Here is a 21480-nt window from a genome sequence, read left to right on the forward strand (position 1 = left end):
CAAATATAGGACTGCAGGTGCTGGTCAATACACCTTCGTTGGGCATCAGGACAAGTTTCATCAAAATCGTGTTTGGTTCAAGCGATAATGACTGAAGCATTTGTCGACTCACTCACTCACTGATTTACCTGTGGACACTGCTCGATCGCATAAGCTCACCTCACTAACGTCCAGGTGAGCGAAAAATGCACGGCTGAATCATTCCACGAGACCGATGGATCTGCTGAGTGGAGGATCTCCCTTCTCCCCATCATGTGACCAGATCCTCAGCTCTGTTTGGTGGACGTTTGTGAGGGATGTGCATACATGTACTGGACGGACAGACAAACGCTGTTACCAGATGTCGTAAATGATGCTTTACAAATGTCGTAAAAACTACATGTCGCCCAATATTGTTAACAAGCTCAATTATCAAAGGCCCTGATTGATGACCTCCTTCTTCATTTGTATTCGGCACAAGGATGTGGAGTAGCATCATTGGCTGAGGGCGTGGCTGTGCCACTGATGATGCAGTGCCCTCTGCTGGTTAAGGTAGGAATTTGTAATTTGGACAGGGTGCCGGCAATAGCACGCCTACTCTCCACAAAGGACAGAGTGGGGATCTTTAACATCCACCAACTAATGCTGGCAGACGAGACGCCCAATGAATGTCCAAGTGAGGGACGGCACCCCCATTGATGGATCACTCTGCCTGTGAAACACCAGGATGGCAGTTTAGAGCTGGGTCGGGATTCGAACCCAGGTTAGACAGCTTAGAGGCGAGTGTGCGTACCTCAAGACCATCTACCACCCATCTTCATCATCGCCAATGTTGCTGCCTATTTTCTATTTTATTTTTTGTATACAAGATCGAGGCTCGTGTAAGAGCTAACATTAATCACAAAAAAAACAACGGACAAACAAAACAAACAATAAAGGGAGCGGGAGACAAGATGGGGGAGAGAGAGGGAAGCACACAAGTACAACAGCAGAGAACAGGGACAACGGGAGATCTGTGGGTGGGAGAGGGCTTGAGGGGAGGGGGTATGGCAGGGGGGGGGGCGGGGAGGTATGGGAAGGGGGGCGGGGAGGTATGGGAAGGGGGGGCGGGGAGGTATGGGAAGGGGGGGCGGGGAGGTATGGGAAGGGGGGGGCGGGGAGGTATGGGAAGGGGGAGTGGGAGGTATGGGAGGGGGGGGGGGTGGGAGAGGTATAAAACACCTTGTCACTGCAAGAACTTCCAGGAAAGAAGTCGGTATTTCAAAATAGTGGATCTGGTGTGAATTAACGGGGGTAGAAAAGATCAAGGTTTTGGATGGGGGAAGATAAGAGATGGTGGTGAACAGCTGTTTTAAAGACCTGGAGGGAGGAGTCGGATTGAAGAGAGTGGCGGAGTTTGTTCCCGAGGTGGGAGTAAAGAGGAATGAAGGAGTGAAGGTGAGCAGAGTCTTGATTTTGGCAATTTCACCATAAGAGGGTTACTGGCAGATCTTGTGCGATCTGTATAAATATTTGGGGGATAGAGCACAGACAGAGCAGGGGGGGGCAAGGCCAGATAGGAGTCGGTAGAAGACAGAAAGACCACCAAATTTAGCTCTTTCACGAGCCTCGATTCAGTATACAAAAAAAAAAAAAAAAAAAAAAACCTGCCTGCGGTGAGTAAGTGAAAGGCCCTCGGAGTTAACTTCATAGCAGGAGATTCCAATGATTCTGAAAGCTTTGGTTTCAACAACGTGAAGCCGAGCTAGGTGTGAGGCAGGAGCACCGGCCCAGAGGGGGGAACAGTATTCCATTGAGCTGCGGATGAAAGCCTTGTACGTGGTGAGGAGCTCAGGTGTGCCAAGGAAGGACTTCGCACGATGGAGGATGCCCAGTCGGCGACTGGCTTTGGAGACCAGCTTGGAAATGTGGTTTTCCCAGGAAAGATCATGGCAGATAGTGAGACCCAAGAGCTTGAGTGACAGAACTTCTTGGAGAGGATTGTTGAGAAAGTAGATGGGAGGCTTTTCCAGTCGGTCTTTTCAGAGAGACATCGTAAGAGTGTGAGATTTGTCAGGATTGAAAGACATGTTCCACTTGTTTGACCAGTCTGTGATTTTGTCCAGGTCTGCAGAGAGTGAGGAGGCTGCAGACTGCCGATCTGAGGGATGAGGTATGCAGCGGCAGAGAGTGGAGTCAATAAAGTCTTTAAATGTTGTGAACAAAAAAATATCAGTTCCACTTCTTTCTTTTTTTCAAAATTTTCGATTTTTTTTGCCTAAAACACTCCCAGGCACTCACTGATGAACATCTAAAAGTTTGACGAAGATACGTTCAGCCATCTCCGAGAAAAATGGTGACATGCACACACATCACACACACACACATATCACACACAGACACCACACACACACACCACATCACATCACACTCACACATCCCACACACACAGACACATCACATCACACACACGTCTCTCATAGTATAGATAAGAATATTATTTGTAATAGCGGCTCCCACTGGGGGCACAATATGATTCATATTCACATAGAGATCATTGGGGACTTCCACCCCCCTTGAACCCCCTCCCCCAGATCTGCTACCCTGACAGAAGCCATATTTGGGATACCCTTTGGCAACATGCAAAATTTGGTTGGATTTGGTTTCGTGTTTTTATTAGTTTTTGAAGCATATATAAAGAAACAAAAATGACGTCGTGCAGAGCATGTTACTTGTGAAATCTCTAAAACAAATTTGACCTGAAAAATAAATTGGTGGTTGAATTCAAAGACCAAATATGCAAATCCTCTTTAAATTACAAGTCAATTGGATGAAAATTGACCATTTTAGAAATGTGGCCTATGTTGACCTTTTGACCTTAAAAAAATTCCGTTAAGGCCATTTTCCCTGCTAGAGCAGGGGTTAAGCCTTGCGGGCCCCATGACAATCATGGTTCCCTGTTTGAGGCAATGTTTTTATGGCCGGATGCCCTTCCTGACGCCAACCCCTGGTCACGCTCTTACGATGTGCAGGGATATGGTGTACCTATTCTAAACCAGGGTACACACCGGGATCATTCATCCCAGCAAGCTGGTACTCAATTTGCCGACCTCGGAAGGATGACAGGCTGAGTCAACCCCCCTGGCGTTAATTGAGCGATCGACCGGGATTCGAACCCAGGATCCTAGGATCCCAAGCCGACACCCTAACCGCTAAGCCAACACCAGGGAATCACCGCTTCGGGCTAGGCCACTTAGTTCCAGTGAAGGGAAATCTTAATGCTACAGCATACAATGACATTCCAGACGATTGTGTGCTTCCAACTTTGTGGCAACATTTTGGGGAAGGCCCTTTCCTGTTTCAGCATGACAATGCATGACAATGTAGTGTACTGCTATATTTTACCAGGTGAGAACCCAGGGGTATTGTCCCAATCTCTATATGAAGAGAGTATAGGTATAGATAACGGCACTCACAATCCACACAACTCCCACTCCCCCTCACTCAAACTCCCCCACCTACCAAAACATGAATAGTAAACACGATCATTTTAAACTTACCCTGTGCTTTTAAAGAGATGACTTCCCATCGGTGTTAAGAAGCACGGAGGTTGGGGTAGATGCACTACCTACGAACCTTCGGCCTTCACGGGCCCATAACATCGGGAATTTTAGCAACACAGACAGCTACATACCAACTTTTTTGACAAATTGTTCAGGAAGTTCTCTCCAAGATGACTATCCTGAGTTGGAATCCCAGCGCAGCTGTAAACTGCCATCCTGGTGTTTCTCCGGGAGGGTGATTCATCATTGTGTGTGCCACTGTGCCATCCCTCGGATGGACGTTAGAGTGGGCGCCCCGTCTGTCGGCATTAGTCGGTGGACGTTACAGATCCGAGGATGTCCTTCCTGAAGAGTCGGTGACCTATCGCCGACACCATGAGCAAATTCCAAATCCCTGACCTGACCTACAGGGGGAATTGCCCCCAGTGGCACAGCTATGCTCCCAGCAATGTATTTGGTGCAATCATGGACTGGATGTGTACGAGGATTTATAAATTACTCACCAACTTATTTTCTCCCAACCAATTTGTTCCCATTAAAACATTGACAAAAATAGAATTACTCAGCTGCCTATATACCTTAAGCCCCAGTCATACCGGCCATTTTCAGGCCACGAATCGCCACGACCTAAGATCGGGGCGACATTCTTGGCCAGATCGTATTGGGGTCCTGGCGATTCCTGGATGATCGGGGGTGTACTTGGCAGTTCGGGTCGAGACGGGAAGCCGCCCCGACAATTTTGAACTGTTCAAAATTATCGTGGCGATTCGTGGCGTTTTTCAAACTCTTGCTGCTGTCTGGAGGGTGTCGTACGGGCGCGTGTGGGCATCGGGAAAATGGTCGTGGAGTGTCTTGCGGCGGTCGGGAAACTTGGCTGCCACGATTCGCTCCGCATCCAGCAAGCACTGATACGACCGCCGTACGTCCTCACATGGACGCCGTACGACTGCCATCACGATCTTCCAAGAATTGCCCCGATCCGTCCCGACCACGTTCGCGCAGCAGTACGACGACTCACGATCATTGCCGATCTCTCACGAATTAACAAGACTCCGCCAAGACTGCCGTAAGCATGCAGTAAGCACCAGTAGGCGCCAGTACGACCTGTCACAAGACCGGGTATATATAGGCGATCCCCGGCGGCGAAATCATTTCATCTCCTGATTCCAAGCTGGTCACATCGATCACATCCAAGCTGGTCACGGCGGCCGCGTGATTGTGCACGTCTTCCTGGATCCCCTCCCCCTCTTCCTGGCTGGCGGCATCATTGGAAGGCTTGGAGTTGATGATTTATATAAACGACATACAAAAATAACGTGAATTAGCGTCGTCTGAATTTTAAGATCGTAGTTAGGTCGGCGTGATTCTTTGCCGTTCTTATATAGGGCAAGGACGGCCGCCGCGCAGTCGGGCTCGGACGGGTGGGCACGTACGCGTGCGTACTGTGGTCGTAGTGAGGTCGTAGTGCGGTCGTAGTGGGATCGGGGTGGATCGGGGCGGATCGGGGCGAAGACGTGTGGGCACGGGCTAGGACTTGTGGCGATCTTGCCGCGCACTTGGCGGATCGGGCTTTGTCGGCGCGGCGGTCACGGCGCGATCGTACGGGAGTCGTGGCAGGGGTGTTTTGGTATGACTGTGGGAAAATTTACAGCCGATCTTGCGGAAAAGTCGTGTTGGTGCGGGGAATCGCCAGATCGGGGGTGATCGGGGCGATTCGTGGCCACTCAAATCCGGTATGACTGGGGCTTTAACCCTCTGGAGTCTCCAAGCCGATTCTATCGGCTTCACGCATGCGCCGAAATGTCTACAAGCCGAATTTATCGGCTCTAACCGCATTCAAATTTGAGATTAGAGACATTATTAGATTAGAGACATTAGAGACATTAGAGACAAGATTAGAGACATTATTAGAGACATTAAAGACAAGATTAGAGACAAGCCGATAGAATCGGCTTGTAGACTCCAGAGGGTTAATATTATTAGGCCAAATACCATAAATCATTCTCATTAAATATCATTACATTATCATTAAATTCAAATTTTATATCATTAATAATAAATCAATCAATCAATCAACCAATTAAATCATCAATCAATTCAATCAATGATTAAATCAATCAATTAATCAAATCAATCAATCAACCAATCAATTAAATCATCAATCAATTCAATTAATGATTCAATCAATTAATCAATCAATCAAATCAATCAATCAACCAATCAATTAAATCATCAATCAATTCAATCAATGATTCAATCAATTAATCAATCAAATGAATCAATCAAATCAATCAATCAAATGAATGAATCAATCAAATCAATCAATCAACCAATCAATTAAATCATCAATCAATTCAATCAATCAAATCAATCAATCAACCAATCAATTAAATCATCAATCAATTCAATCAATGATTCAATCAATCAATCAACCAATCAATTAAATCATCAATCAATTCAATCAATGATTTAATCAATCAATTAATCAAATCAATCAATTAAATCATCAATCAATGATTCAATGAATCAATTAATCAATCAAATCAATCATTCAATGAATCAATTAATCAATCAAATCAATCAATCAACCAATCAATTAAATCATCAATCAATTAATCAATCAAATCAATCAATCAACCAATCAATTAAATCATCAATCAATTCAATCAATCAATCAAATCAAGCAATCAATCAATCAACCAATCAATTAAATCATCAATCAATTCAATCAATGATTCAATCAATCAATTAATCAATCAAATCAATTAAATCATCAATCAATTAATCAATCAATCAAATCAACCAATCAATTAAATCATCAATCAATTCAATCAATCAAATCAAGCAATCAATCAAATCAACCAATCAATTAAATCATCAATCAATTCAATCAATGATTCAATCAATCAAATCATTCAATCAACCAAGTCATCAATCAATTCAATCAATGAATCAATCAATCAACCAATCAATTCAATCAATGATTCAATCAATTAATCAATCAAACAATCAAATCAAGCAATCAATCAAATCAACCAATCAATTAAATCATCAATCAATTCAATCAATGATTCAATCAATCAATTAATCAATCAAATCAACCAATCAATTAAATCATCAATCAATTAATCAATCAAATCAATCAACCAATCAATTAAATCATCAATCAATTCAATCAATGATTCAATCAATCAATCAATCAAATCAATCAATCAACCAATCAATTAAATCATCAATCAATTCAATCAATGATTCAATCAATTAATCAATCAATCAACCAATCAATTAAATCATCAATTCAATCAATGATTCAATCAATCAATTAATCAAATCAATCAATCAAATCAATCAATCAATTAAATCATCAATCAATTAATCAATCAATCAAATCAATCAATCAACCAATCAATTACATCAATCAATCAACCGATCAATTCAATCAATGATTCAATCAATCAATCAATCAAATCAATCAATCAATTAAATCAACAATCAATTAAATCATCAATCAATTCAATTAATGAATCAATGAAGGAATGAATCAATCAATCAAATCAACCAATCAATCAATCAATTCAATCAATGAATCAATCAAGCAATGAATCAATCAATCAAATCAACCAATCAATTAAATCATCAATCAATTCAATGAATGATTCAATCAATCAATTAATCAATCAATTAAATGATAAAATTATCATTAATTAATTCATTATTAATAATAATTAAATAGATATCATTATTTGATTATTAATCAGCTCTATTATTGAAACCAAAGGCCATGCCTTCTGTTTGTGGGAGGTTTTGTGTCGTAGACCTATCTTTTGCAAAAACACCTTGGCTAAGCTTCATAGCAATTTCAAAGGATGCTCTGGAAATATTGTCTTGGAGCCAAAATTCCAATGAGTAGGCCTACTTCGTGCATGGGTGGTGTTGGGGGCTCGCTATAAGTGTGCCGAAAGGAACACATAGTGGCCGAGGCAACAATTGACATTAACTTTATATCTGCTGAAGTGCGAGACACAAATTTGTATCAGGCCGTGGCATGACGAAGAACAGCCGTGAGGGGCGCGACGTCACCCCCACGCTCGTGTCGGCCGTCGCTATTTTCCGCTCGTTATGCCAGGAATGTTCCCACATTGGGAGACACGAAACACGTGAGAGGAATAATCGCTACCCACACGTGCTCTATCGAGGCGTTGATGATTGATTATAAGTTCCCTTCACCTCCTTCCCTCTCCTCATATTTGATCTGGCAGCCATCTTGTTTTGGCTGAGTCACATTACATCTTCGGTTCTACTCTCTGCCTCACATGTCACATTTAACAAGGGCTGCCCATGTATTTGTAATACGTCGTTTCCTTGTTTGTGTGCAATTTCACAAGAAGTCTTGCGGTGCACACGGTGCTGCATATGATGACGTTGCTTATCTAACGTTGATGGAGAATGACGTCATTACTTGTTTAACCTTGAGGCTCATTTCACAAACCGATGTGTTACATCACAGCCGAACTCGTCTCCATCGTGTACTGTCCACCTGGTGATGACGACTGCAGACACATGTCTCTTCCTGCTAATATTAACAACTATTTGCCACCCATGTCGTCTTCATCTGTGGCAATTTCAAACATACCGGTTGGTTGCGAGTTACCACTGAAACAACTAATCACGGCAGTGCAGCAAAAGCCGTATGATTGCACGGGACAGACCAAAACTGTGATGTTTCCATCTCGGATCTCCATTCATGACATGTCCTCCTTCCTGGACCTGGTAATGACCAATTGCTTTTCATCCAACATCTTCTGTTCTTCATCCACGCAACATGGCTCCTCTGACCATATTCTTGTAAACGTACAAATCTCTCTGACTGGAGTTCAAGAGATGCAACAGCACCACAATGTCTGGTTATTTGCTCAGACCAACTGGCAAAGACTATAATCTGCCCTCTTGGAAGAGGATTGTGGTCTCCTCTTCCATCTCCTCTCCCTCCAGGAGCTCTCTCTCATGCACAGGTTTATTCCAAGTTGTCCACAGACATATTAACCTTCTAAGCTCCTGTCCTGGTGGAGCATTTTAAAGTCTGTTGCTGTGTGTGACCCTTATATCTCCTTCCTCACCTCAAACATTTTTTCACCTCAAACTCACCTTCAAACTCACCTCAAACTTCCTCACCTCGACTTTTTTCCTGGAAGTCCTTGGTGTCCTTGCGTTTTAAACCTATCCTGCCCCCCCCCCCCCCAGGCCCTCTCCCTCCCACACATCTCCCGATGTCCCTGCTCTCAAATGTTGTGTTTGTGTGCCTCCTCCCCTTCTCTCCCCATCTTGTCGACCGCTCCCCTTTTTATATACTTTGTTTGCTTGTTTGTTTGATTTGTTTGTTTGATAAATGTTAGCTCTTTCACGAGCCTCGACTCTGTATGCAAAAATAAAAATAAAAAAAGACTAAAAAGCTGAATCTGCTTGAGACAAGGCTGAATGTGTCAACTCAGTGTGTTTGCCTCTTAAACCTGTATTAAAAAAAAACTTGTATAATAGACTTAAACTTGTATAATAAACCCATTCCTTTCTTTAACAATCTTATCCCCACATGCCCAGTGTCTCCATTTGTGAGGGATGGGACGGAGAGGGTGATACCATGGATAGAGTGGGAGGATAACATGAGGTTATGGTGTACTGCCAACTTGAAGTTCTGGAGAGAAAAGTGGGATTGAACAGCTCAAGTGAAAACTAGAACAGCACTCGATAGAACGCAAACCTCCGCCAGGCTGAACCGTTTACGCTCTGTATCCCACTGATAGGCCGGATCTGCATCCGGACCTGATGGCAAAATCTCATCGGCTTGTTGTTGTCACCACTCACCAACCCAACTCACCCCCCCAGGTTTTGTCAACATTTTGAGCTATCGTGCGATCTATCGTTTTTGGTCCGATCTCTCAATGGCGAAGAATCAATGAAAAAATTCTCGTATCTGGATGCGGATCTACACCAAAGTCGAATCGATTCGTCCTTGTCACACACCAAACCTGTCCACCAAGTTTTGTTCGAATCTGTCCATAACTTTTTGAGATATCCTGCTCACAAACATCACCACAGACGGGAGTGAAAACATAACCTACGTCCACCTTCGGTAGAGAGAGAAACAAAGGAATGGTGGTGAGCAACGAGTCTGGATTTTGGGAGTTTCACTCGGTGGAGATTGCTGGAACAACACATGGGACACGGAGTGATGAAAAAGTAGAAAGGAGCTAAGACCTGATAACAAAGAGACCACCAACCTGTTTATGATGTGAAATGAGCAACCCCTTTGCTTCTGCCTCTTTGTAGAACATGTGAATGATGCTGAAAGTTTTGGATTCCACAGCATCAAGAAGTGCCATTGGTGAAGTAAAGCACCAGCCTATCTGGAAGAGCAACACTCGTTTGAGCAAATTAGGTTGTGAGAAGTTCAGATTTACAAAGGGAGGACTTGGCACGAGGAAAGATGTCCAATCTGTATAGTTGACCTTGGAGGCAAACTTTGATATATGGTCTGTCCAGGAGAGGTGATAGCTGATGGTAAGGCCCAGTAGCTTGAGACCAAACTTCCTTACATTGGTTCAATGTGGAAATAGATCGATTGGGTCTCATTATACTATCCTTTTGGAGAGACATCGTGAGAATGCAACATTTGCCTGGATTGATTAGACGTTGTCAATGTTAGAACAGAATATGGTCCTTTCCAGGTCGTCAGAGAAGGAAGCTGCTGGTGTTAGGCTGCTGGTGGGATGTGGAATCTTCCGAAAAAAGGAAAAGAGGGCTTTCCAAAGCATTGTAGAGGTCGTTTCCGTATACTAGGGGAAAATCCCATCAAAGTGACGGGCACACAAACAAGACAACACAACACAGAGGATTACCATACACTCAAAGTTATGAATTACATCTGATTATTTGTAATATATAAAACAGTCTAAGAAAAGAGACTTTCCATGGAGAGGATTAGCGGTGATGGGGGCAATTTGTCATTGAAATACTGTACACAGTTTACCATATACAGTCACACACATTACCTCAACAGACACCATCTTCAAAACAACAACTACAACTCCCATAACAACACATTTGGTGACCCCTTTATTAGCCCCACTATTTTTGAAACAAGACCGAAAGACTAACAGCGGCATAGCCGAAGCCCGGCCGGAGCGGCCTCGACCGGTCTCGCCACCTAGCCCATAACCTTCCCGGGGCCCGTCCCGACATTTTTAGTTCTTTTTGAATGAATTTACTACAATAATTCAGCTTTTACTCGCGGCCGTAAAAGATTGACTACTTTTTTCTTTTTTTTTCTTTTTGTATACAAGATCGAGGCTCGTAAAAGAGTTAAAATTAATCACAGAAAAAGTCAAACCGACACACAAAACACAAAATAAGGAGAGCAGTAGACAAGATGGGGAGAGAGGTGGAAGGACACAAACGCAACATTTGAGAGCAAGGACATCGAGAGAACTGTGGGAGGGAGAAAGCTTGAGGGGAGGTGGGAGAGGTATAAAACATAGGGACACTGCAAGGACTTCCAGGAAAGAAGTTGGAATTTCAAAAAAGTGTATCTGGGGTAAAAATTAGTGGGGGTAGAAAAGATCAAGGTTTTGGATGGGGGAAGATAGATGGTGGTGAACAGCTGTTTTAAAGACCTGGAGGGAGGAGTGGGATTGAAGGGAGTGGGGGAGTTTGTTCCAGAGGTGGGAGAAAAGGGGAATGAAAGCGTGAAGGTGAGCAGAGAGCCTAGATTTTGGCAGTTTTACCATAAGAGGGTTGCTGGCAGATCTTGTGCGACATGTAGGAATATTTGGGGGACAGAGCACAGAGAGAGCTGGGGGAGCAAGGCCGGAGAGGAGTCGGTAGAAGACAGAAAGACCACCAACCTGCCTGCGGTGAGTGAGTGAAAGGCCCTCTGAGTTAGCTTCATCGCAGGAGATTCCAATGATTCTGAAAGCTTTGGTTTCAACAGTGTGAAGCTGAGCTAGGTGTGAGGCAGGAGCACCGGCCCAGAGGGGAGAGCAGTATTCCATTGAGCTGCGGATGAAAGCCTTGTATGTGGTGAGGAGCTCAGGTGTGCCAAGGAAGGACTTCGCACGACGGAGGATGCCCAGTCGGCGACTGGCTTTGGAGGCCAGCTTGAAAATGTGGTTTTCCCAAGAAAGATCATGGCAGATAGTGAGACCCAAAAGCTTGAGCGACAGAACTTCTTGAAGAGGATTGTTGAGAAAGTGGATGGGAGGGTTTTCCAGTCGGTCTTTTCGGAGAGACATAGTAAGAGTGTGAGATTTGTCAGGATTGAAAGACATGTTCCACTTGTTTGACCAGTCTGTGATTTTGTCCAGGTCTGCAGAGAGTGAGGAGGCTGCAGACTGCTGATATGAGGGATGAGGAATGGAGCGGCAGAGAGTGGAGTCATCGGCAAAGAGATCGAGAGCATTTTCCAGAGAGTCGGAGAGATCATTGATGAAGTCCAGAAATAGCACAGGGCCCAGAACACTACCTTGGCGAACTCCAGCCAGAACAGGAAGGGAGATGAGAGAAATCCATTCAGGGCCACAAGTTGACTACGACCAGAGAGGAAGTCCACAAGCCATGCGAGGAGATTTCCATGGATACCATAGGAGGAAAGTTTGGTGAGCAGAGCTGGGTGCCAGACCGTATCGAAGGCACTTGATATGTCAAGGGAGACAGCTCTGATTTCCTGTTTGGCATTGAGGACCTCCATCCATTGTTGAGACAGCAGAAGCAACATGTCCAGAGTAGAATGACCTGGTCTGAATCCAAATTGATGATCGGAGATCAAGCCATTGGAGAAGAGAAAGGATTTGATATCCGAAGCAATGATGGATTCCATGACTTTGCTGATAATTGGGAGCAGGCGAATTGGTCTGTAGTTGCAAGGATCTGTTTTTGCACCTTTTTGTGTAAAGCGGTAATGTTTCCTGATTTCCAAGATGCTGGCTGATGACCTTGAGCAAAAGAGAGGGTGAAAAGAACAGAGAGAGGGTGAGATAGAGCGGCAGAGCAGGATTTTAGGACCCGCGGGCTGATGCTGTCTGGTCCAGTTGCAGAATCAGAGTCGAGGTTAGACAAAAACTCCTCCACCTTGTCAGGAGAGAAGGACACAAAGTCCAGGAGCAGTTGGGTTCGACTGGGTAAGGTGGGAACAGAGAGAGATGGGTTTGGGACACAAATTTTGAGGCAAACACAGAGTTGAGGCATTCAGGTTTGTCACGTGCGGTGTCAACTGTGTAGCCATTTAGGTAAGGGAGGGGATGGAAGCGGTACAAACACCAAAAACGGATTTGACCAGATGCCATCAGGATTTGGAGGAAGGAGACAGGTTTGAGAGTTCATTCTTGAGTGTGGAGAGATAGTGCTTCCTGGCACTCCTGAGGGTAGACACACACTTGTTCCGAGTTTGGTAGAAGGAACTGAGATTGCCTTCAGTTGGATTTGCCTTCCAAGAGGCAAAGGCAAGTTGTTTCAGGGCAACTGCCTCACCACAAGACTCAGTGTACCATGGACGGGAGGAAGGGTAAGACAACTGAAGACGAGATGGGATAAATCTGTGCATGAGAGAGAGCAGTTTGCTTTGGAAGAATTCCCAGGAAGAATTGATGTCAGAGGCAGTTGAGATGGGAGACCAGTCCAGATGATTGATGGCTGCTTGCAGACCGTGCCAGTCAGCCTGAGTGAAATGCCAGACTCGTTGGCGCTGAGGAGGCTCTCTGAGAATGGCCAGAGAGATGTCCACTTTAATAAGCACATGATCAGAAGAACCGATTGGAGCAGAAGAAGAGCAACAGACATTTGCAGGGAAGGTTGTCATAACCAAGTCTAGAAATTAGGTTATTATTAAATTAGGTTATTAAATTAGTCTAGGTTATTAATGAGTGTGAAAAAACACAGCATTCTTGATTTCATACCCTAACCCTAACCCCTATAAAAAAAATAAACTCACGCCCACAATATCCCTAACGTATTGTGAGTAGTGTAGATGTGGGGTATCTCTGGTTCACTCCTCGGAGATCCATCGGCTGCCTCCGTGCTGCGGGCTTGTTCAAGAAAACTGTCCGGGGCTATACAACAATAACAACAACAAGAACAACAACAACAACAACCAGACTCAATCGTAAAAACAACTACAACTGCAATAATAACAAAAATCAGGCAAATTGCTGATCCCTATATTTTAATTACATACAACAATGAAAATCGTTCCGTATTTTCACACTATTCAGTGTTGAAAACTCGGACTACAACTGCTATTACGTACAAAAACTGTTATCCTGAAGTACCTTAGAAAGGTAGCAGTACCAAACACACCGTTACTACCAAAGGTAGTAGTACCGAAGGTATAATACTGAACAACTTGAAGTGTCAGCAGCCCAGGCAAAGCTTGCCGAAGAGCTCAAAATAATGATATCGTCGTCAAAACGATGGCACAGGCTGTCGATTGGGTGTGTCACAGCATGCAATGGCAATCTGCATGCCCTTTGCCACACCAATCAACAACACCCATCAAAATCTATGCTGCAGCAGATTTGCTTCCCCAAAGACATCAACACTGCAGCCATGAGGTGGGGGAGCTATGAACAGACGACGAAAAGAAAACACCAGAATTTTGATGTCAGGGTATGTGGAATCTTCATCACGCCAAACCCTTCGTGACGGCCTCCCCAGATGGGACTTCTTCATGCAGCTGCTGTGGAGATGGATGAGTTGCAATCAAGCGCCCCTTCATATACTCCTGCCTGTACGTTGATGCCATCAAAAAGGACAATAATTTCTATCTTCACAAGGAAATAGATGGGCAGTACATGCTGAAGAAGACCCATCTGTACTACTTTACTACTTACAATTGCAGAGCTAAATGTTTCTCATCCGGAGTTCATACTGTGACTTTGTGGTCTACACTGAGAAGGATTTGGTCATTATCAGGGTACATCACGACAACGATGTGTGGGAAAACTCTGTGGAAAAAGCAGAGATTTTCTTTCACCAGTGCATCATGCCCGAACTTTCACGCGTACACACACAGGAAGATGTCAAAACTACGTTAATGGATAAACTGCTAATGCCGAACCCGTGAACGGAAGTTCTCCTCGACCAGATGTGAGACGATTGAAGACTCGCAAAGAAGAAATGTAAGCTCCATCTTCGTGATAATTCAAGCGGTCTCCTGCAGCTATTATAATCGCACACCAGGGATGAATAAACGTCACGGCCTTCCTTTCCGATCGGTGAAAAAACAAAACTTTCCTTCTTCCCCCAAACAGCCCCTTTGTCACATAATTTCCTCATTCTCCTTTAAACTCAATCTCTCTATATTTTCATTCCAAACAGCATCATTCCAATCACAAATTAATACTACACCATTTATATAACAAAACACAATGTTACAAACACTCATGAGGTAAACCAATATGGACTCCGATCTGATGTGATAACCAATACAGCCGAATCTGCCAGCAAGCAAGGGCGGACACGAAACACGTCGTACGGATCAAACTCACAATCATAATAATTGTATTGAGAAATTTATGAAACCACCCACCTACCCACCCATCATAGGGCACCGGCTGGGACCCCAAAATGTTCCACAGGTTTGGTGGACCTAGCCCCAAAACTGAGAGAGTAGCTCTGTGATGGACAGACACTCCTGCTTTATAATATCGATGATGACATAATCAATGTGACGTGTTTCACAACTCTGAACTTTTACACATACATACTGTAGGTGGTGCTCTATCTTTGATGCGTGACCATGACAGTGTGTGATATTGTCGTGGATCATTCTTCTGTTACTATGGCAGTCTTGTGATAACTGAACTTTAAAGTAGACATAGGTTGCGATTGAATTTTGATGCTTGACTTTGCGTGAAGTACAAGTGTCATGTGTTGCGTACCATCCTACACTTGTCACACGACAGTCATGGCACGCGCTGCCAAGGTGAAGGATACAGTTCAATCAAATGTAATAACAGATGGGCACATATTGATCAAGGCACAGCCAACAAAGACCATCTTGTCAAGGGTTGTAACCGTCTCCTCCTCATTCGTCAGCAAACAATCTATGGGTACAGTGCTACTCAAAATAGTGTACTTTTGACGTAGATGTCCAATCACCCTCTCCACATGTGTCCTAGCATGTACTGTCTTCCCAGTGGTCTCCACCTCTAGGGGAGAAAGCGGAAATTTTTCTTTTGCGAAAGCAGGAATGATGGCATCTGCACAATGCAGGACAGCACCGTTTTTGATATTAAAACCCATGTCAGCAAGAATGACATCACCATGTATCAGTTTGTCCAGTAAAGCACAATTTTCTATCAGATGTTTGTCACTCACCTGCCCTCCCCACCCCTTCGACACAAAGGTCACCGCACCTTGAGGTGCAATCCCAACCAAATACTTGACAGCATTCTGGTGCTTGTTCATGCTGAATGTTTGTGCATGGGACTGCAGACTCGAGGGCTTCTCTACGAACACTTCAAAACAATCAATTATGACGGCGATCTTGTTGCCGAAATATTTCTTGAACTGTAAGGGCATGGTGTAGTGCAGACAGTCCCTTTCAGGCCACACGACCAAAGGCTGCATTCTCAAATACATCACGTCTATCACAGACCGGAACGTCCTTGAAACAATGGTTGTCGATACCCTAAACATGTCTGCGAGTACGAGGACTGGTAAGTTGAACCTGAGCTTCATCAAGCACAGCATCAGCTGCTGGAATTTTGACAATGAAGACCGTGGTTCTTGCCGCAGGTGTGGACCCACAAGGTTAAACAGGATCATGAGAAGGCAGAAGTTTGATAAACCTGTATATGCCTGGACTTTTGAATCGCAACCCACGAAAGTGTTCTCCAAAATGTTACTGCTCTCCAATTTCGTTTCAAGACCAATATTACCACATGTCATTCCACTGACCTCATCCCCATGCTGTCTCAATTTAGTTTTCAGATCAACATTTTCACCCGTCAGTCGAATGACTTGATCTTCAAGTTCTTTCAACTGAGTTTCCAGGTCTAGATTTTCAGATGCCAATCTACCGTCACAGACATCTACTGTTGTGTTGCACCGAGTCAGAGACAAGTTTACAGGTGAGGAAGAAGAGTTTGTTTCTGGCACTAAGAATGCGTTATCAGGTGACCGTAGCGAGGAGAAAGTCGTTTCCAGTGTCGTGGTAGAAACTGCAGGTGCTGGTGGCTGCGACGGAGACGTCGTAGGTGCTTTGGTTGATATCTTGTCTGTGACTCCTATTTTGGCAAGTCCAGCAGCAGCCATTTCATGTCTGGAAGATAATGAGGCAACATTAATTTCACTACGATGCGATGACCAACTGCTGGTAAATCAATTTTGGGGACAGAGATGTGGAGCACTGCAATGTAATGATTTATGATTACCCAGATAAAGCAAGTGTGAAAGTCAAGTAACATGGGTATAAAAGTTCAGGAGACTTAGCACTACCTTTAGTTTGTCTGTAAATACCTTGCGGATTCAGGTGATTTTCCATTGGCATGTCCCATGTGCAGAGATGGAATCCAGTCTGGGTTATTCTTGTCCCACAGTCGAGCAGGATAACCTGTGTCAAATATAAGAGCAAAATAATTTTTTTAATTTTCCACAATAGTTATAATAAGCCTGGTGTTGGTTTAACGGTTATTGTGGCTGGCTTGAGATTTTAGGGTCCTGTGACCTGTCACTGTCAGCCGTTGAATTAACACCAGGTGGGTTGACTCAGCCTGTCATCCTTCCGAGGTCGGCAAAAAAAAAAAATACCAGCTCACAGAGAAGAATGAGCCAATGTGAGGAATTTGAAAACAACTGTGTGTCACGAAGGAAAGTAGTCTTACCACTTTGGAAATGTCGATGGCACAATCGATGACGTGATCTTGCAGTGTCTAACGTCACCTCCTTACATCCTATTTGCCGTATCCACTCCCGACGTCGCGCTTCACTCGAGCGTTGTGTTTCTTCGCCTTGGTTCTTAATTGCAGCTGGTATTCTTATTGTAGCACCTTCGACTGGGCAGCCAAATACGACGCATTTGTGAGGCATTTTGACGTAAAAACACCGAGCTCACAGCACTAAACGACGTCAATCCGGCCAACATGGCCGCCACGACCTCTGACGCGGAAGTGATGTCAACTGGGAAGTAATATTAAGGAAGAAGAAGAACACCGGGGTGAAGAAGAGGAGGTTATGGCTGCTGCATTGCAGTCTGCAGATTTAGACTCCATTTTGAAGCGCATGTATTTGTATTTCGACCTACAATAAATTTTTTTGATTGATGGAATGAAACAACCTTTAAAAAACTCAAAATAACTTCAAAATCTATTGAAGTTCACCTTCCTGTATGGAAAGATCGTTTTTAGGTGATGAAACAGTTCAATTGATCACTTTGTACTTCAAAAATCTGGTTCCTCAGGAAAACTGATAGATTTTCAAGACGTCGTGAGAAATTTTTTGAAAAGGTGAAGGTTCTATGTGCTGTATCTCTCTCTCTCTCTCTCCATGTATATATATATATATATATATATATATATATATATATATATATATATATATATATATATATATATATATATATATATATATATATATATATATATATATATATATACATATTATATATATATATATATATATATATATCTACATATTATATATATCAGTGCGGCACACTTGTGACCAAGTGTGTTTTGAACTTATGTTTGTGCTGGTGATACCAGAGACTCCCAGGAAAGACTGGATGGCGACCAGGAATAGGCTGGTGACGCTGGAGAAGACAGCATCGGGGGCAGGTGGCCTTGTCAGAGCCGGATGGGTTGTGTGCGTAAGGTGGGTGATAGTCCAGTTGCCAGGTTGAGTACCTTGTTGTTGCGAGAACTGTATTGTTTTTAATGGTTTCGTACTCACATGGGTCTATAGAAAAGATTTAGCATGGTTGCCGGAGTGGCAACCTTGGGGAACTCCGATTAATTGGCATAAATCCAAGATGGCCGCTGCGGACGGAGGTGGAAAATAACTTTTCAACCATTCAACCGTCAATCACATGTGATATATTTTTTCCGTATAATTTCGATGTGAGGAACCGATTTCTGAGGTCAGTTGCGTGGTTTGGGGTCAAATTCAGGGTCAAGGTCAAGTTAAAGGTCATTTTTGCGCATTTGGGGGGTTCAAACTTTTTGACCCCTGCATCAACTGCACACCACTCATCAACTCGATACGTTGATTCTAATCTCACCTCTTCTTCTTTTCAGAGAGACGTATGCATATGGCTGACTCAAGGTGTCTTCTCCCGGTGTGTCACGGAGGTGGACAAGAAACGAAATTCACTGCGAACGGGATCAGGAAGCTCATCTTGTGCGCCAAATCTCGTGGAGATGGAGACCTGCAGGCTACGCTACAGAACATTATTGATGTTGGTGGAGATGCGGCAAGCATAACCTGTCATAAAGGTTGCTACTGTACTTATACATCAAAAGAGAAAATTGAGAGAGTGAGACTGTCACAGAAAAGAAAGGCTGAAGATGAGGGTGTAAGGACAACTACAAGGTCTCATACTAAGGTAGCTGACAAAGGTGTGTTTGAGTACAAACGTGATTGTATGTTCTGTAGCGAGGAATGTTTACCCATTGATGATAGACACCCAGAACGATGGGACCGCGTTCGTAAGTGTATGACCAAAGAACGTTTTCACACAGAACGTAACCCACTCCCAACTATGAAAGATATGCTCCTTGATGTTGCTGAGCAGCGTAATGATGATGTGGCTGGAAGGGTCAAGTTGCACCTTGCTTTTGTTTCTGATCTACCTTCTGCTGAGTGCAAGTACCACGTCCGCTGCTATACAGTTTTACAAAAGTTCCCACATATGCTGATTTGCCAACTGGTAGTGCAGATGAAAATGCTCTGAAGGAAGTCATTGAGTACATGAGCCGAGACAGGTCCAGATTATGGAATAGTGTTGAACTGCATTCCCTGTACTCGGATCTAGGTGGCAAGCTCGCTCGACGTGACATGTTTAGCAAGGTAACTGACTGCATGAGTAAGGATGTTATAGTTGTTCGGGTAGATGGCTGTGCTGCCATTGTTGGTTTCCGTGACTCCGTTGCTAAAACTCTCAAGATAGTTAAGGATGACGATATGGATGAGAGGAGCATTGCTTCCATGGTGAGGCAGATCAAGCATGAGGCACGGTCGGTCAGGTACAACAGTGCCAATTACGACCTATCAGAGTTTACACAGGCCAATACAATCAAGGCGACCTGCCCAAGTTTGTTGAAGTTGGTTTCGGACCTGGTCTCTGGTGGTAAGGTGACCTTAAGGTGTTGGTGACGATTCTTTTCCCATCACCGCCTACCTCTCAGACACCATGGCGCACATCTACCCCGATCCCCCAGTCAAGGAGAGCAATGCCCAAGCTGGAGCAAGTACTACAAGCAGCGGACCACGTCACAAGGAGGAGGGCAAGACGAGGAGGGAGATGGATGCAGATGACAGACGTCGAATCTCGCTTGAGCTGTCCAAAATGTCTCCCCATTGGAAAATCAGTCGCCACACCTCTACAACATCGCCAATGATAGATTCGGTCCCCCTGAAGCCGAGGTGAATGTTGCCGAATCAGTGGACATAGGCGAGAGAATGGCTGCACAGTTCCGGGCATCCCTCCCCACCGGATTCCATGCAACCGTCTCTAGTTCCATCAAGACCATGGAACACATAAAGAAAGGTGTGAAAATGGGGGACAAGACGATCTTCGACCTGGAGACTATCTTCTTCAGGCTGCTGACAGTCGGAAAGCAGCGACAGATGAAGCTAGCACCCATCTTCCAATATGAGCTGTGCCCAATACCCCCATCGCTCATCGACGAGTATGGCTGCTTGAGGAAAGGTAGCAAAGCACCGCTGGCTCACAAACTCTGCGTACAGACACGACGACCACCGCCGCCTGATGTCACCATTGTTGATGCGAGCCAACTCCTCTACCACATCGTGTGGCCGTCGAAAGGAGATGCGTCGGTCATAGTTAAGTCCATCAAGACGCGATTGTCCTCTCTCGCTGGCAAGAAGGTCTTAGTCTTCGACAAGTATCACAACGTTTCTGCGAAGGACCATGAGCGTATGCGACGTGCTGGCCTTGGTTCCATCAACTACGACCTGACCATCAACACACCGCTGCCCAGTCGAGACGCCATCATGAGGAATAAGCACAACAAGTTGCAGCTGTCGAAAGTTCTTAGTACCTACAGCTTCGGCGAAGGAGTCACCGTGGAGAGCCCCAGCGATGGTGTGTTCAACCATGACGAAGCGGACATAACAATGATCTTGTACCTCCTCATGGCTGCCGAGTCCGACACGCGAGTGATCCGCATTCTCTCAGATGACACCGATGTGTTCGTGCTGCTTGTGTACTGGGTGTACCGAAACAAGATCCAGGCCACAGTGCAAATGGAGCGGTGGGATGGACCTGTTTGGGACATCAACGCCACCTGTGCCCAACTCGGCCCCAAGTGCCTGCAGATCCTGGAAAAGCACTACTTTACTGGTTCAGATACCACCTCATACCTGTACGGCAAGGGGAAAGTGTCGGCCCTGAAGACGCTGAGAGCTGGCGACTTCCCAGGCCTGTACTCAGCCTTGATGCCACCCATGCACAGCGAGCATGCGAGCTTGATGCCACCCATGCACAGCTCATGGAAGCAGGACAGGCGTTCTTCTGTGCTCTATATGGTCAGCAACAGGGGACCACTATGAATGAGGTGAGGTACTATATGTACACAAAGAAGGTTGGAAAGCTGCTCAAGATCATGTCGCTACCACCAACAGACCAAAATCTCTTCCTGCACATCTTGCGCACTCATCTGCAGACTATACTCGCCAAATCTGCTGACCACCAGGCTCCACCTGAACTTGACATCACGAAGTATGGGTG

At 44.6% G+C, this 21480-nt stretch overlaps 1 protein-coding gene across 1 annotated transcript; it reads right to left on the minus strand.

The window, feature by feature from the left end:
• Window positions 1-13714: 13714 nt before the first annotated feature.
• On the minus strand, window positions 13715-17672 carry LOC137418331 (uncharacterized). The gene is made up of 3 exons (XM_068104368.2): window positions 17396-17672; window positions 17031-17124; window positions 13715-16833 (listed from the first exon to the last, which is right to left on the minus strand). Exons 1-3 carry the CDS (start codon window positions 17598-17600, stop codon window positions 15507-15509), a joined length of 1626 nt encoding a protein of 541 aa, XP_067960469.2. The 5' UTR covers window positions 17601-17672; the 3' UTR covers window positions 13715-15506.
• Between the last annotated feature and the right edge of the window lie 3808 nt (window positions 17673-21480).

This window comes from Myxine glutinosa, chromosome 10 (assembly GCF_964187855.1).
Source record: "Myxine glutinosa chromosome 10, kmMyxGlut1.1, whole genome shotgun sequence".
NCBI classification, from domain to species: Eukaryota; Metazoa; Chordata; class Myxini; order Myxiniformes; family Myxinidae; genus Myxine; species Myxine glutinosa.

Coding starts and splice junctions, on each gene's coding strand:
- LOC137418331 (XM_068104368.2), bottom strand. CDS start 17,600: ATGCCTCACAAATGCGTCGTATTTGGCTGCCCAGTCGAAGGTGCTACA. Junction 17,125..17,395: donor CCATCGACATTTCCAAAGTG/GTAAGACTACTT, acceptor TATTTGACACAG/GTTATCCTGCTCGACTGTGG. Junction 16,834..17,030: donor AAATCACCTGAATCCGCAAG/GTATTTACAGAC, acceptor ATTATCTTCCAG/ACATGAAATGGCTGCTGCTG.